The sequence below is a fragment of the Vicugna pacos genome, chromosome 15 (genome assembly GCF_048564905.1).
Source record: "Vicugna pacos chromosome 15, VicPac4, whole genome shotgun sequence".
Lineage (NCBI taxonomy): Eukaryota > Metazoa > Chordata > Mammalia > Artiodactyla > Camelidae > Vicugna > Vicugna pacos.
The window spans coordinates 16,849,235-16,863,226 of record NC_133001.1 but is presented as its reverse complement, the minus strand read 5'-3'; the positions used below and the strand labels follow the sequence as shown (position 1 = coordinate 16,863,226).

General features: G+C 40.3%; 1 protein-coding gene across 2 annotated transcripts in view; it reads left to right on the top strand.

Annotated features, from left to right (window-relative positions):
• Positions 1-10,719: 10,719 nt before the first annotated feature.
• Positions 10,720-13,992, top strand: part of PAPOLG (poly(A) polymerase gamma) — a 32,976-nt gene continuing 29,703 nt past the window's right edge. For both annotated transcript variants that reach the window (XM_006201480.3, XM_031675644.2), the window contains exons 1-2: positions 10,720-10,969; positions 12,939-13,100. In XM_006201480.3, coding sequence (XP_006201542.2) covers positions 10,953-10,969; positions 12,939-13,100 — 179 coding nt within the window. In that variant the 5' untranslated portion in view covers positions 10,720-10,952. The remainder of the gene's footprint in view (positions 10,970-12,938; positions 13,101-13,992) is intronic.

The window sequence follows — 13,992 nt, the reverse complement described above, 5'->3', positions numbered from 1 at the left end:
CAAGAACATGTGTTTTCTCCATTTATACATTTGAGAGTAAATTGTAGACATGATTTTATTTTATTTCTAAATACTTCAATCTGTATTTTGTAAAAGCAATGATATTCTCCTATATAGCCATAATACACATACCAAAATCAGGAAATAAATATTGATATAATACTATTCTCTAATCTGCATGAATTATTTAAACATCATTAATTCCTTCATTAATGTCCCCTGTAACAAAAGAGAAAAAAAGCATTGTGATGTTTTGTCTTGCGTTTTTTTGTTTTTTCCTGGTCTAAGATCCAATGCAGGATTACATATTGCACTTGGTTGTCATGTCTCTTTAGTCTTCTTTAACCTGGAACAGTTTCTGAGTCTGTCTTTGTTTTGAAATGTTTAAGAATTACAGAGCAGGTTTTTTGTAGAATATCCTTGATCTGGGTTTATCTGATATTTCCTTATGCTTAGGTATAGATTATGCCTTGGGGGAAGGAAAAACCATGAAAGTGACATTGTGTCTTTCTTAGTGCCCCATGTCAGGAGGTACACAATGGCAATTTTTCTCTTTGCTGATAATGTTCATTTTGCCTCCTTGGTTAAAATGGTATCTGCTAGGCTTCTGAACTATAAGGTTACCTGTTTTCCCTATTTGATGTATTTTGGGGTTTTTGATGCTATTTTAAATGGCTTAGAACAATAATAACCATTTTTATCTCTCATGGTGTCTGTGTCAAGAATCCCAGAGCAGCTAGGCAGGTTCAGTCTTTTATGAGATTTAAGTCTGATTGGTTGGGGTTGGAGTTAGCTAAGTGCTTCTTCCCTGAAATCCTAGGCTAGGGGGACTCCAACAGCTGGCTACAGAACACTTGGGGCCCCACAAACATTCCCCTTCAACTCTGTGTGTGTCTTCAGCACAGCAGCTACAGAGTGGTAGGACTTCTTACATAGCAGCTTGGGGTTCCAAAAGCACGTGTCCCGAGAGAGGCAGAAGGAAGCTCTATAGCCTTTTACAACCTAGCCTTAGAAGTTACACAGCATCATTCCACCACCATGCCACTGGTTACAAAAGGCCACTCAGGTTCAAGGCTTGGGAACATAGGCCCCATCTCTCAATGGAGGAGTTTCAATCACATTGTAAGGAGAACATGTGATATAAATTGGTGAGGCCATCTTTAGAAAATGCAACCGGCCACAGCAGCAACCCACAAGTCCCACAGCCAACTTAGACGCCATCTCTGCCATTACATCTGGCTTCAGCCTGTCTCCATCAGGTCCCACACCTCCTTTTAATCTCTGCCCCCTGCAGCATAGTGCCCATCTTCACTTCATTGTCCTTCCTCCACAGCCACAAGCTTGCTCTTAAGGCCCATCTCTCAGGTATCTTCCCTAGAGTTTTGGAGGGTGAGGAAGAGCCCCAGGGGGCTGAAGAAATGGGTATCACATATCACCCAGGCTAGATGTCCTGAGAAATGCCATTATGCCTTTGGGACAACTAGACAGACCCCTGAATGCATTTCATTTCAATGTGCCAAGATGAAATTCTTTCCTCGGTGCCTCAAGCATCTCCCCAGTGAGGGCCTCTTCCCGACCAGGACTGTGTTAGGAGCTGGTAGCACGATACAGGAAGAGAGAACTCACCGTGGAGATATGCATCTATAAACTTGTCAGAGCCTGACCCAGAGGACATAGGGAACATTAAAGGATGTTAAGCCGAGAAGTATCATGATCATGTTTGCACTTTAGAAAAATCATTGCTATGTTAAAGCAAAGCTATCCTTGTTCCTTACCTCCAAAAACAATGCATACTCAGTGGCATTATGCGTACAAAATCTCCATTACAGTGTATTAGACCCAAGGGAGATTTCTTTGATACGAAAATTCTTCAAGAGAATCATTAAGGCCCTGCTTGTTTATACACAAGCCAGGAAACAGACATTGAAGAAAACCTGCAATGCAATGGAGTTTGTTTTCCCTGGTTCAGAAGACAGAATTAGGAGCTGGAGTAGAACAACCTCCTCTTATAAAGAATTTACTCCAAATTCTGAATTAATTTTCACCATCCCAACAGCTAAAGGCTAATTTGATTCCCTAGTTATAAAAAAGGAGCATAAGAACATCCTTTGCAACATGTTTGTGTTTGTTCAGAATGCCAGGGATGCATTCAGCAACGAAATCCTATGAAAAGTCACTAGAAAGGTGCTATTTTCACAATCGCCTTCCATGGAATCCAGAGCGGCAGCAGCAATTCCTGGGAGGACTGTCTTTTCCTGCACCCTAACTGGTATTGGACAAGGAAACTGTACACCTGATTGATTGAGGAAATCAAAGTAATAAAACTGTCAGCAACAGTGTGGCCAAGTGATTAGAAGAAGACTGGTTGAAAATTTAAACACCCTTTTACTCATTAATCTCCAACTGCTAAAGACAAACAAAAAGCAAAATTAACATGATTGTAAACTAAGCACTTGTGTCCTGTGGCTACCATGTTGGCCTGCTGAGAAGGAATGAGTTGATCAAAGCCAGTGAGTCCACGGAGAACCGGATAATCGTGTGGGATTAGTGCTGCTTCAGGGAGTGCACAGCAGGATCCATTACCCGGCCTGTTTCAGGGACAGGTGAATACCATAATTAATCTTGGCTTCAATTTGGACAGAAGCAGGGAACCTACCTGCCCTGTCCACTGAGTCTACATGCTAATCCCTTGAGCTCTGAGGAAAAGGTTTTAAATTGGCACACTTCTTCTGCCCTTCTGAGTGTGTAGAGAAGAAACAGTTGGGAAGGGTTGCTGAGATCCCTAGCTTCAGGCAGTTAAGATGCCTCCCAGGAAGGCTGTTGACTGCTATCTTGCTTGGTTTGACGCATCTAAGCGCGCAGAGCAAAGGGCTCTTTCAATGAATCTAGCAGGATTTTAATGCAAGAAAATACTCAGAGGCACAGGGGGCCTCACCCCACAAACATAAACCATGAAAATCCAGATACATGGAACTGGAGTTGCTCTCAGGGGCTAACACATCTTATCAATGGGCTCTTGAATTGCTTAAAGCATGTCCAGGACTTCACATGTTATTCTAGAGAAAGAAAAATGAATAGGTGCTTGCCTTGCCCCTCCTTTGCACTAAATTCTTATTTTTTTAAAAAAAGCAATGAATTGTACAAACAAAATACCTACATCAGCAATAGACATTTCACAGTAGAAACACTGAAGACTTGCACAAAAATTCAATGCTGAATGAACTGGGTAGCAAAATAAAACCAAAGCACAGTAAGCGATCCTTCTTCGAGGAGACAACAAATTATGGATGTGAGCAGATGCTAGGCTGTGCCCTCTGACATCCCTGACGTGGAGTGGTAGAGACCACGCTGTCAAAGAAAACTGAAGAAAAGCCATTTGAGAGGCCTGTTAGGAATTGTAACACTCAAGTGGCCCTCCCTCTTCGACGTCCTTGGGGCTGAAGCCCCAGTGAGGCACAAACTAGACATCCAAACTTAAAACCTTAAAGAATAAGGTCCTTTTCCCAGAGACACTACATACGTTGATAGAAATGTGGCTTCACTATGACTGTCCCCCTCATTCTGCTCTTTCCTCCCCTACAATTCAATAACAAAATATGACTACATTTCTGAAATGTCATTGCTGGCAACTTTTTTCCTCTTTATTTCATCCGGATCTGATGTCCTACTATTAAAAATTTGGCTAGAGACCTGTCTTAGTCTGTTCAGGCTGCTGTAACAAGATACCATAGACAGGGTGTCTTAAAACACAGAAGTTTATTTCTCACAGTCCTGGAGGCTAGGAGGTCCAAGGTGCCAGCAGATTTGGTGTCTGCCCTCTTACTAGTTTGCAGATGGCAATGTTCTCATTGTATCTTCACATAACAGAGAGCAAAGAGAGAAGTAAGCTTTTGCCTTTATTCTTATAAGGGCACTAATCCCATCATGAGGAAGCCATCTCAAGATCTAGTTACCTCCTGAGGGTCCATCTCCAGATACCGTCACAATGAGGGTTACAGTTCTAACGTATGAGTTACGAAGGGAGAGGCACAATCAGAACCCATATCCATTTCTGACAGCATCCAACTCCTATTTGTTCAAAATCAACTGAGCAAGACTGGACATGAATTCACTGAGAACAAATTCAACCATATATTTTATTTTATTTTTGTTGTTCAAAGTAGGGAGGGAGCCCCTTCATGGTTGCCACCTATCATGCAACGACTTGGGATGAATTGCACATGGCCATTCAGCTTGAATTAAGGAACATTCTTTAGTGGGGAAAATTACAAGCCAAAGGTCAGCAAGAGAAGATGTTGTGGTCAAAGATCTTCCCATTCTCCTAGAGAGAGGGATGTGATGGTTGGGTGCTGTGTCTATTCCAGTAGAGAGACATGTGCCCTGAGATGATACTTTAGAGAGTAAAATTGTGAGACAGCAGCCTTGTCAGAATGTGGATATAGAGACTAGAGTGACTGAGTTTAAGTGCCAGCTGCCCATTATTCAGGAATCTCAGGCGCCCTTAGGAAGTTACAGCCCCTTTTGCTAGGGGTAGAAAGCTATCCTGGGAAGCTAACCTTGGGCAAAGCCCATCCTGCTGGCAGAAGGGGAGACCCTAGTCCCACCTGACATGATACGTGGGCAACCCCAGCACTAGCTAACAAGGTCATTTTTGGATGTACCTACTTGAGACACCATACTCTTATATTCATTCTTTAAAAAGTGTTAGCCATAACCTGCTAACGGCCAGTGTGCATAATGCAACAATCTGATGGGTAAAGGAAATTCTTCGAGTTAATGGAAGTTTGTTCAGAGATGAAAACGTTTCAATGGAGCACTTGTATTACATTCAGACACATCAAAGTATTAAGTTAGAGGGAGGAGGCAAAATGTAGATAGCCCATCAACTGGGGCAAAAAGATATGATGAAATGAAGAAAGATACAAGAGAGAATAACATTTGAAATAAATTAACTCAGCAACTCTGTATTGAACACCCATGCTAAGTTCAGAAGATGAGTTGGCGAACAAGACAGACACAATCCCTATTTGTCCTGTAGTCAAGTGTACAGCCCTGGAGATCTTAAAAAGCTAAACTATTAATTTTTTGAAGATGATTTTTTTCCTGAATTACTTGTACTAACATTTAAAAACTCTCCCAAAGTGAAATTCTCTTTACTTGAATGAACTAAAAAATAATAATAATAAAGAGCTGATTGATGAACAGAAGGAATAATAAATTTTAAAGTAGAAATAAATTTTACCTAATCTTTAGAAAAGACTCGAAAAAATTTTGAATGTTTATTCTGTTTCAGACATATTTTAAGAAATGACTGTCATACAAAGGCCTATTTGGGGAGAATTTTTAAGCTTCAAAAATAAGAATTTTACAAGTGTCCAAGATTCATCAGGTAACAATAAAGCAACACCCACCAGGCTTTCAAGGAAATGTTATGATTTAATAGAGGGCATTTTCAAATATGCCAGAACTAAGAAAATGTACCCCCTTTATGAATAAGCTATTTTAAGACACATTCGAGAGCAAGAGATGATCAAAAGAAAGAATTCAAGCATGGGGAAGTTGCAGCTGGAAGAGACTGGCAATAAGCACTGGAAACATTTCATTTGTAGGGATGAGACTTGATAATTGGTATAAATACACTTATATCAAAAGGAAAATGGACACAAAATATGAATAGGCAAGCCTCAGAATAAAAAATACAAATGCCTGGTAAAATATGAAAGATGATCACTATCACCACTAATCAGAGATACACAAGTTAAAACCACAAAGAAATACCACTTTCCAACCTATCATATTGATATAAAAGGAACCAGCTTGACAGAGGAAACTACTGGCCAAAGTGAAGACAATTTTAGTATCAAAAGAACAATGAGTGTAATTGATTGAAAAACACTGACTATATAAAAAACCATGAGTCCATATGATAAGCAAAAAAAAAAAAAAAGTAAAAGGAGTAAAACAAGCAAGCAAGCAAATGAAAGCCTCTTCACAGATGACCATCACACCAGATTCTTACTCTGAGAGGGACAGGAGTATTTCTTCTTTGCAATAGGAATTGAATCACAGAGTAACGTAATAGTCCTAGTCGATGAGGAAGAGCCTTTCTTTGCAGGAAAATGCCACCTGTAAATGTAGACAGAATTGGAAAATCACAACTTGCAATCTCTAAGGACGTAATTAAGACACAAATTATCAGCAAATGCTGAAAGCATTAGAGATAGAGATAGAGAGCTAATTATTCACCTAGTGCGAAAGTTATCACCTCATAGATCACGAGCTAGTTCCAAGATGATTGTCACCACATAAACCCAGCAGTCAATCTTAATATCACCAATAATGAAATAACCAGAGCTTTAGTTCTGTGATTCCTGGGTTACATCATTATATGATGCAATGTTTAGCCTGAATCTAATTAAGCCTTTGGATCCAACTTCCAATAATAGAAAATATGGGGATTATTGCTAAATAACAGTCAGAAAAATCCAGAAGTTGGGACGTTCTAGAGGACAACTATCCTGGTCTTTCCAAGTCAGTGTCATAGGAAAAATAAAAAAGTTGGAGGATGTGAGAGGGAGATAAGGAGGAACAGGAAAAGGAGTATCTGTTCTAGAGACCCAACAACCAAATGCAATCATGGTTCTTGGTTGGATTCTAATATGAATAAACTCGCCGCAAAAAGTCATTTTGGGGACAAGTGGAAAACTTGGGTGTGTTGATGTTATTGTAGTTCTATAGGGAAGTGTTCTTATTTAAATTTGCATATCAAAATATTCAGGAGTGAGGTAGGGGTAGGGGGAGTTGGACACAGGCAGTCAAAATGTGCAAACTTTCAGTTGTAAGGTAAGTAAGTACTAGGGATGTAATGTACAACTTAAGAAATATAATTAACATTGCTGTAAGTTATATATGAAAGTTAAGAGTAAATCCTAAGAGTTCTCATCACAAGAAAAAAAAATTTTTTTCTAAGTTTGTATCTGTATGAGATGGTGGATGTTCACTAAATTTATTGTGATAATCACTTTATGATGTATGTAAATCAAATCATTATGCTGTACACCTTAAATTTACGGTGCTGTTAGTCAACTATATCTCAACAAAACTGGAGGAAAAATATTTAGGAGTGAAATGTCACCATATCTATATTTACTTTAAAAGACTTCAATTTAAAAAAAGTGAAACATATGACAAAATGCTAAGATAATTATTAAATCTAGGTGATAGGTATATGGTGTTTATTACACCATCCTCTCTACTTCTCTGCACATTTATAATTTTCATAATAAGTATAAAAAACATTTTTAATATCTAGCATTTGTGAGAGTTCAAGGAAACAGATATCCTGTACATATGGTTGGTTGGGATGTAAATTAGTATAACCTTCTTAGGGGATGATGTGGAATATATAAATTTCACTTTTAAGTATACATACCCTTGGACATAGTAATCCCATCATTAAGAAAGTATTAATAACTGGTGACACAAGTAGGGAGGGTATATGTATAAGGATGTTTACTATAGCATTATTCATAATATAAACAAATTTGAGACAATAGGGAAATGGTTAATTATATTTTGACAAATATTACATACTATTTATGATAAAATAATACCATATTACTGTTAAAAAAACAAAGTAGATACATATGTACTGTATTAGTTTGCTAGGGCTGCCTTAAGAAACAGACGGGGTGGAAGGCTCAAACAACAGGGCTTTATTTTCTCACAGTTCTGGAGGCAAGAAATCTGAGACAGGGTGTCGGCAGGGTTGGTTTCTTCTGAGCCCTCTCTCCTTGGCTTGAAAAAGGCCATCTTCTCCTGTGCCTTCACATGGTCTTCCCTCTGTACCATCTGTGTCCAAATTTCCTCTTCTTACAAGGACACCAGTCATACTGAAGTAGGGGCCACACTAATGACCTTATTTAAACTTAATTATCTCTTTAAAAGCCTATCTCCAAATACAGTCACATTCTTAGGTGCTAGGACCTAGAACTTCAATGTATGAAATTTTGGGGACACAATTCAGTCCATAAGATTTACTGACATAGAAAGATGCTCATGATTTTTTAGGTTAAAAACAACAGCAACAACAAAACCAAGAAACAGAACAACACATACAGTACAATCCTTTTTTTTTTAAATTAAAAACAACAAAACCAAAACCTCTGGTACATGTTTATATGTAGTTTGGGATATATTGAAAACATTCTGAAGGATAGGTACCCAGCTTTTAATAATGGTTTCCTGGGGAATAAAGCTGGAGTTAGGAATGGAAGAGAGGGACAGGCTTCCTTTTTTGGGTTACATTTGTAATTGGAAAATTACAGCTACAGTGTAGACCCCCAAAGAGGAAAACATTTCTTCTTTGAAAGAAAGTGTCCTTATTGAAATGGGGGTTGAGGACTGGTATTCAATCCCAGGTAGATTAACAAAGACAGGGAAACAAGAAGAAAAACAACAAAAATTGAGGCAAACTACAAATAATGTAAAAGAAAATTGAAAGTATTGTTCTGATATTGGCTTTGATAGTTAGATAAAGGTTTAAAGCTGTCTTTGAAACACTTTACGATTTCATTGAACTAGTAAAATTAAAAGCAGAGTTCATTTTTGTTCCAAATTACTATAGCAGGTAAGAGCAAACAAAGCATTCTATACAGGTGAAAATAAAAGGAAAAAGAAAGGAAAGGACAAGAAATATTTCAAAATTAAATACGTAAAGAGAAAAATTAAGAGAGAAGAGTTGCAGTAATCAATGTAAATAAGAGTTCACTTTATTGATTCTTATGTGCCTGGCCCTAAACTAAGGGCTCTGCCCTTGGCAGATAACAGAATCAGCCGGCAAATCTTTCTGGTGTGTTTGTGTTTGAAGCAAGGCTGGGCCCTAAAGAGAATTGTATGTGGCTAGCAACAAACGCCTTGGTTAGAAACACTGAGGAAAGGAGACTATCTCCCAGACTGCCAAGTTTCCCTAAACTCTTCGGGAGATGAGGTGCAGTGGGAAGAAGTAGCTCTAGGATGGCTCTGGGCTAAGACTACAAGCCTTTACAATGAGCACTAGACAAGACCTGAAGGCAGCAGGGACCCTCCAGGCCCAGGTGCCAAGAAGACAGGAAGGTGCGTTACCAGGGGCCAGTACCAGATGTACACAATCTGCCCTAACTCCACTGATTGGTCTCAAGAAGTGGGAAGGGGGAGACCCAGGGTGACCAAGATTGTCTTTGTCTGCCAGCTCAGAATAATGAGGGGCTCAGAGAGAAAAGTTGTTTTAGAAAATAAAGTGGTATTTTCTGCATGTCTGACCTTTCAGACTGAGATGTGTATTGGCTATACATACTCTTCTCATCTAATTCTCTTACAATCCTATTAACTTCATTTTATAGATGAGGAAAGGCCTTTTTAAGGTTAATTGCCCTCAGGTCACAAAATTAGTAAGTGGCAATACTAGAATTCAAATTTGAGCCTCCCTCGCACTGAAGCCCATGCTGTTACTGTATCCTACCTGGGGTAGGCTTTGCCTTCTCCCTACCACCTGCACCCAATCCCTACTCCCAAATCTTGCTAATTTAAGCACATGCCCTACTCTATGAAGCCCTATTGAGCAATCCCACCCCCAAGTTTAGGTGGCCCACTTTAGGCCTCCCTAAAACCCCTGACCCCATATTATCACACACCATACTGTATTTTAATGATCTCTGTGTACGTTTTTTCTCCTTCACTAGACTTTGAACTCTTGAGAGCAGGAATTAAGTATCTCTTGTGCCTGATACATAGTAGGTGATTTAGTTCTGCAACAAAGGAATATCACTTGACTGTTACCAAATATCAAAATATATTTGAGTGTTTCCTCACCAAACTCCAATCTTTACAAGATTAAAGAATACATCTAGATTTATGCACGATTAAATTACTGGAGCCATACACAGTGCTTGGCACAGATTAGGTTTTCAGTAAATATTTTTGAATGAATGATTCTATAATCTCTACTGTGATGCTGAGTCACATTCCAAGAAAAAGCAGCTTCTTGACATTCTTTTCCTTGTAATGAATTAGCGTTTTAAATTATTTTTACCCTTTAACATTTTTAAATTTGTCATCATTTTTGTTTTCCTCCTAATACTGACATCGAACATGATCTCCATCATTTGAAACTGCAGTTTTGATTCAGCCTTGTGTTTATCCTCTTCTTGAAAACTGCTAGCCTTCCTTTCAACCTCTCTCCCTTAACTGCTACAATGTCCTGAATCAGGGCGAGGTACAGTTATAGTTAGATGAAGTCAACAGTTAGCCTCCAATTTACAAGCTTGCTTTTCTCCGGGGTAATTAAAGTCACACGTTCCAGGGTGTGACCTCAGGCCTGATTAGATTACACACAGCTAAGATTAAATTAAAGTGGTATAATGGAAGAGTTAAAATAATATTTGCTAGGCAAAGTTGTGAGGTTTTTAAAATATATATGTATTTAAAAAATATATATATATGATATAGTCTCCCATAAGACAAAAAACGTGTTTCAAATCATCTTCCAAGCGGTAAACTTGGAATGACAGCCCCACCGGCTTAAGAGGGGACCAAACGCTCCTTCGGACCTGCGTTTGCAACCCGAACTCGTTCGAGCGCCCCTGTGGGCGGAGCCACCGGAGCCTCCCGGGACCCGAAGGGGAGGGGGCGTGGCCGAGGGCGGGTCCAGGCCTCCAGAGGCGGGGCCGCGGCGGGCGAAGGGCAGGCTGGGAAGCGGCGCCATATTGGCGTCGGCCGCGCTGTATTGTCATAAATAGAGCCGGTTTTGTGGTGTTTTCACTACTCGGTTGTATGCCTCGGTCGTAGGAAGTGAGGAAGTGAGCGAGCAAGCGAGCTACAAGCGAGCGGAGGAAATTGGATAGGAGGGGAAGGGAAGAGCAAGAACAGGACTCCAGAGCGAAATACACTCGCCGCTGAGGGAGACGCAGGAAGCGATGAAAGAGATGTCTGCGTAAGTGGTGGGGGGCGGCGGTTGGGGGCGAAGCGAAACCTTGTGGGCTGGGGTGGTCGGCCCGGGACCCTGTTTCGGTTCCCTGCCCCTTGCACTCTGCCCAGAGCTCTCCCGGGTAGTCTTCTTTCCCGCTCCCGGCCGGTCCGCAAGGGCACCTCCCCTACAACTGGCTGCTCACCTGGCCACCCGTGCACAGACTCGCGGACTCCAGGAGTCTCTTCTTCCCGCGGCTGTCCCACTTACGAGGACGCCCCCAGACGAGGTTGCGGTGGGAGAGAGGCGCGTGTGACCGTGGGGAGAAATTGTCGGTCACTCTCCTGCCCCCAGCACACTCTGAGCCGGTTTCTGCTCCTGTCTGCATTGGCGTAAATACCATCCCCCTACCTCCCCTTCCTCCCTTCCTGACCAGCTGTCTCCAGGTCTTCAGGAGTGAATGACCTATCCCAGCCCACGGGTTTCTCTTCAGTAAAGACTGGTCTTTTCACCCCTCCCGGCCTCCCCACCTATCCACAGTCTGCCTGTCTATACCTCCTGCTCACACTTGGATAAGTCAGAAACGGTGTCCGTGCTTGGCAAGATTGTGTGGTAGCTTCTGACATTTTGGTTTATTAAGAAATAATTTAAACATACAGAAAAATGCAGAGAATAACATAAGCATCATTTGTGTACCCATCATCCTTCTCTCCCAAAGCATAACGTTCCGTGTGTATGTGTTGTGTACATACATATCTTTATTTAAAAGAAACGAAGCATACCCAATACATCTGAAGGATCTTCCTACCTGCTTCTCTGGTCCCATTCACCTCCCTCCCCAGAGTTCACCATAGTTGTGAATTTGATGTTTATTTCTGTGTGGGTTTTTTTTAATGCTATTACTACATATGTATGTGTCCATAATAACTGACATTGTTTTACTTGTCTTTAAGCTTTATGTAACTAGTATCACACTTGTCATTGAGCAACTCTAGTGTAACATAGTGCCTTTGAGATTTGTCCATGATAATATTTTCAGCTCTAATTCATATTAACAACTGTATTGTATTCCACTGCAGGGATACACCCTGATTTAGTCCTTTTCCTGTTAACTAATAGTTTTAGATTATCTCTAAGTTTTTAATGTTACAGTGTGGCAGTGAACATTCTTGTACCATGTCTCTTTGTACACCATACAAGAATTTCTGTAGGGTGTTTACCGATAAGTGAAATTGATTAATTGAAGGGAATGTGGGATTCTATTGCTTGCTTTTGTTTTCCTATCTAGATGAGGGAGGTTCAAAACCATGAATTTGGAACTGCTAGTAAGGACCTTGAGAGCCAGCTTTTTCAGCATAGAGATAAGAAAGTGGGACCCAAGATCATAGTTGGTGTCAGTCTTAAGTGAAGAAAACAAATAACTAGAGTCACAAAGTATTAGAATTGTAAACTCTGATTCAAGTAAGGGATGTTAATGTAGGTTTCTTAGGGACAAATCTAATTGTGATTTCTTTTTTAAATCTGGAGTATTTCACAAGGACCTTCTAATGGGATGTTTCTGTTTCTTTCCTGAGTTGGGGGGAAAACCCGTTATTTTTACTTAGAGCTTTCTTTCAAGTGGCTAGCTGCTTTTCAGAGATTGTATGTAGAAAGTACTTAACTTAAGTCTGCAGGGTGTAGTGGAGGTGGCCCTGGACCAGCTCCCATTCAAGCTCTTTGCATTTTAGCTGAGTGGTGTTGGCACAGTTGTCCTGATGCCAACACAGGCAGCTTTTGGCTTGAAAAGACATCCTAACCATGAAAGCTTGAGGCAGTATGAATAGCCCTTCATCAACACAAGCACAAAATATCCTTTTTCCTGTTAAAAAACAGTGGGGGCCCCAACTATTAGCACAGAGTAAACTTTTAAGGTAGCTAAATTAATGAGTGGATTGAGAGATTTGATGTATCAGTATATGCTTTAAATTTTTTATGCTATTTCATTTTTCTTGAACAGAAACACCATGCTGGACAGCCAGCGTCAACAAAAGCATTATGGAATCACTTCTCCAATTAGCTTGGCATGTCCTAAAGAAATTGATCATATATACACACAGAAATTAATTGATGCCATGAAACCATTTGGAGTATTTGAAGATGAGGAAGAATTGAACCATAGGTATGTCATTTAAAAATGCAAAATATTTTATAGTACATTATTTAATCATTAATTCTATAAACATATATAAGTACCAACGATGTCCCTGCCTAGGGATACAAAAATGACAGAGAGAAAACTTCGCCCTCCTGGAGCTTATATTTTAGTTGGAGGTTAGAGCAGGAGACTAACAATTAGCCAAATAAGTAAAATAAATAGTGTTACACATAATGAGTGCTACTGAGAAAAATGAAGTTGGGAGTGGAGGTTGTCAGGGAAGGCCTCATTGACATTTGAGGGACATCTTGAAGGTGAGGGAGGAGCTCTGTGGGTTTGAGGGAAGAGCATTCTAAGCAGAAGGCTTGAGGTGGGAGTGACGTTTATTTAAGAAATGCACAACAAGGTAGCCTCCGTATGTGAAGCAGAGTGGATAAGAAGGGGAATGTGGGCTTAAAGAATATGAGATCAGAAGGAGCTTGGAGGGAAAGGTTGCTTAGGACCTTGAAAGCCATTATAAAGGTTTTGGCTTTTACTCTGAGTGAGATGGGAAGCTGGTAATGTTTTGAGCAGAAGATTGACATGATTTACTCATGTTTAACGCAGTCACTCTGTCTGCTTTGTTGAGAATAGTCTGAAAAGAGGTGAAAGGCAAAGGCAGAGAAACCATTTAGGAGGCTATTATAATAACCCAAGGAAGAAATGATGGTGGCCAGAAATAGGAGGGTGGCAGTGGAGGTAATAAGTGATAGAATTCTTGATATATTTTAAAGGTAGTGTTGTTTAATGACTGTGGAATGTGAGAGGAGAAGTGAGAAGGGTCAAGGATGATGCCAAGATTTTTGGTCTCAGCATCTCAAAGGGTGGAATTCCATTACCTGGGGAAGGCTGAGGGAGAAGCAAGTTTGGACAGGTC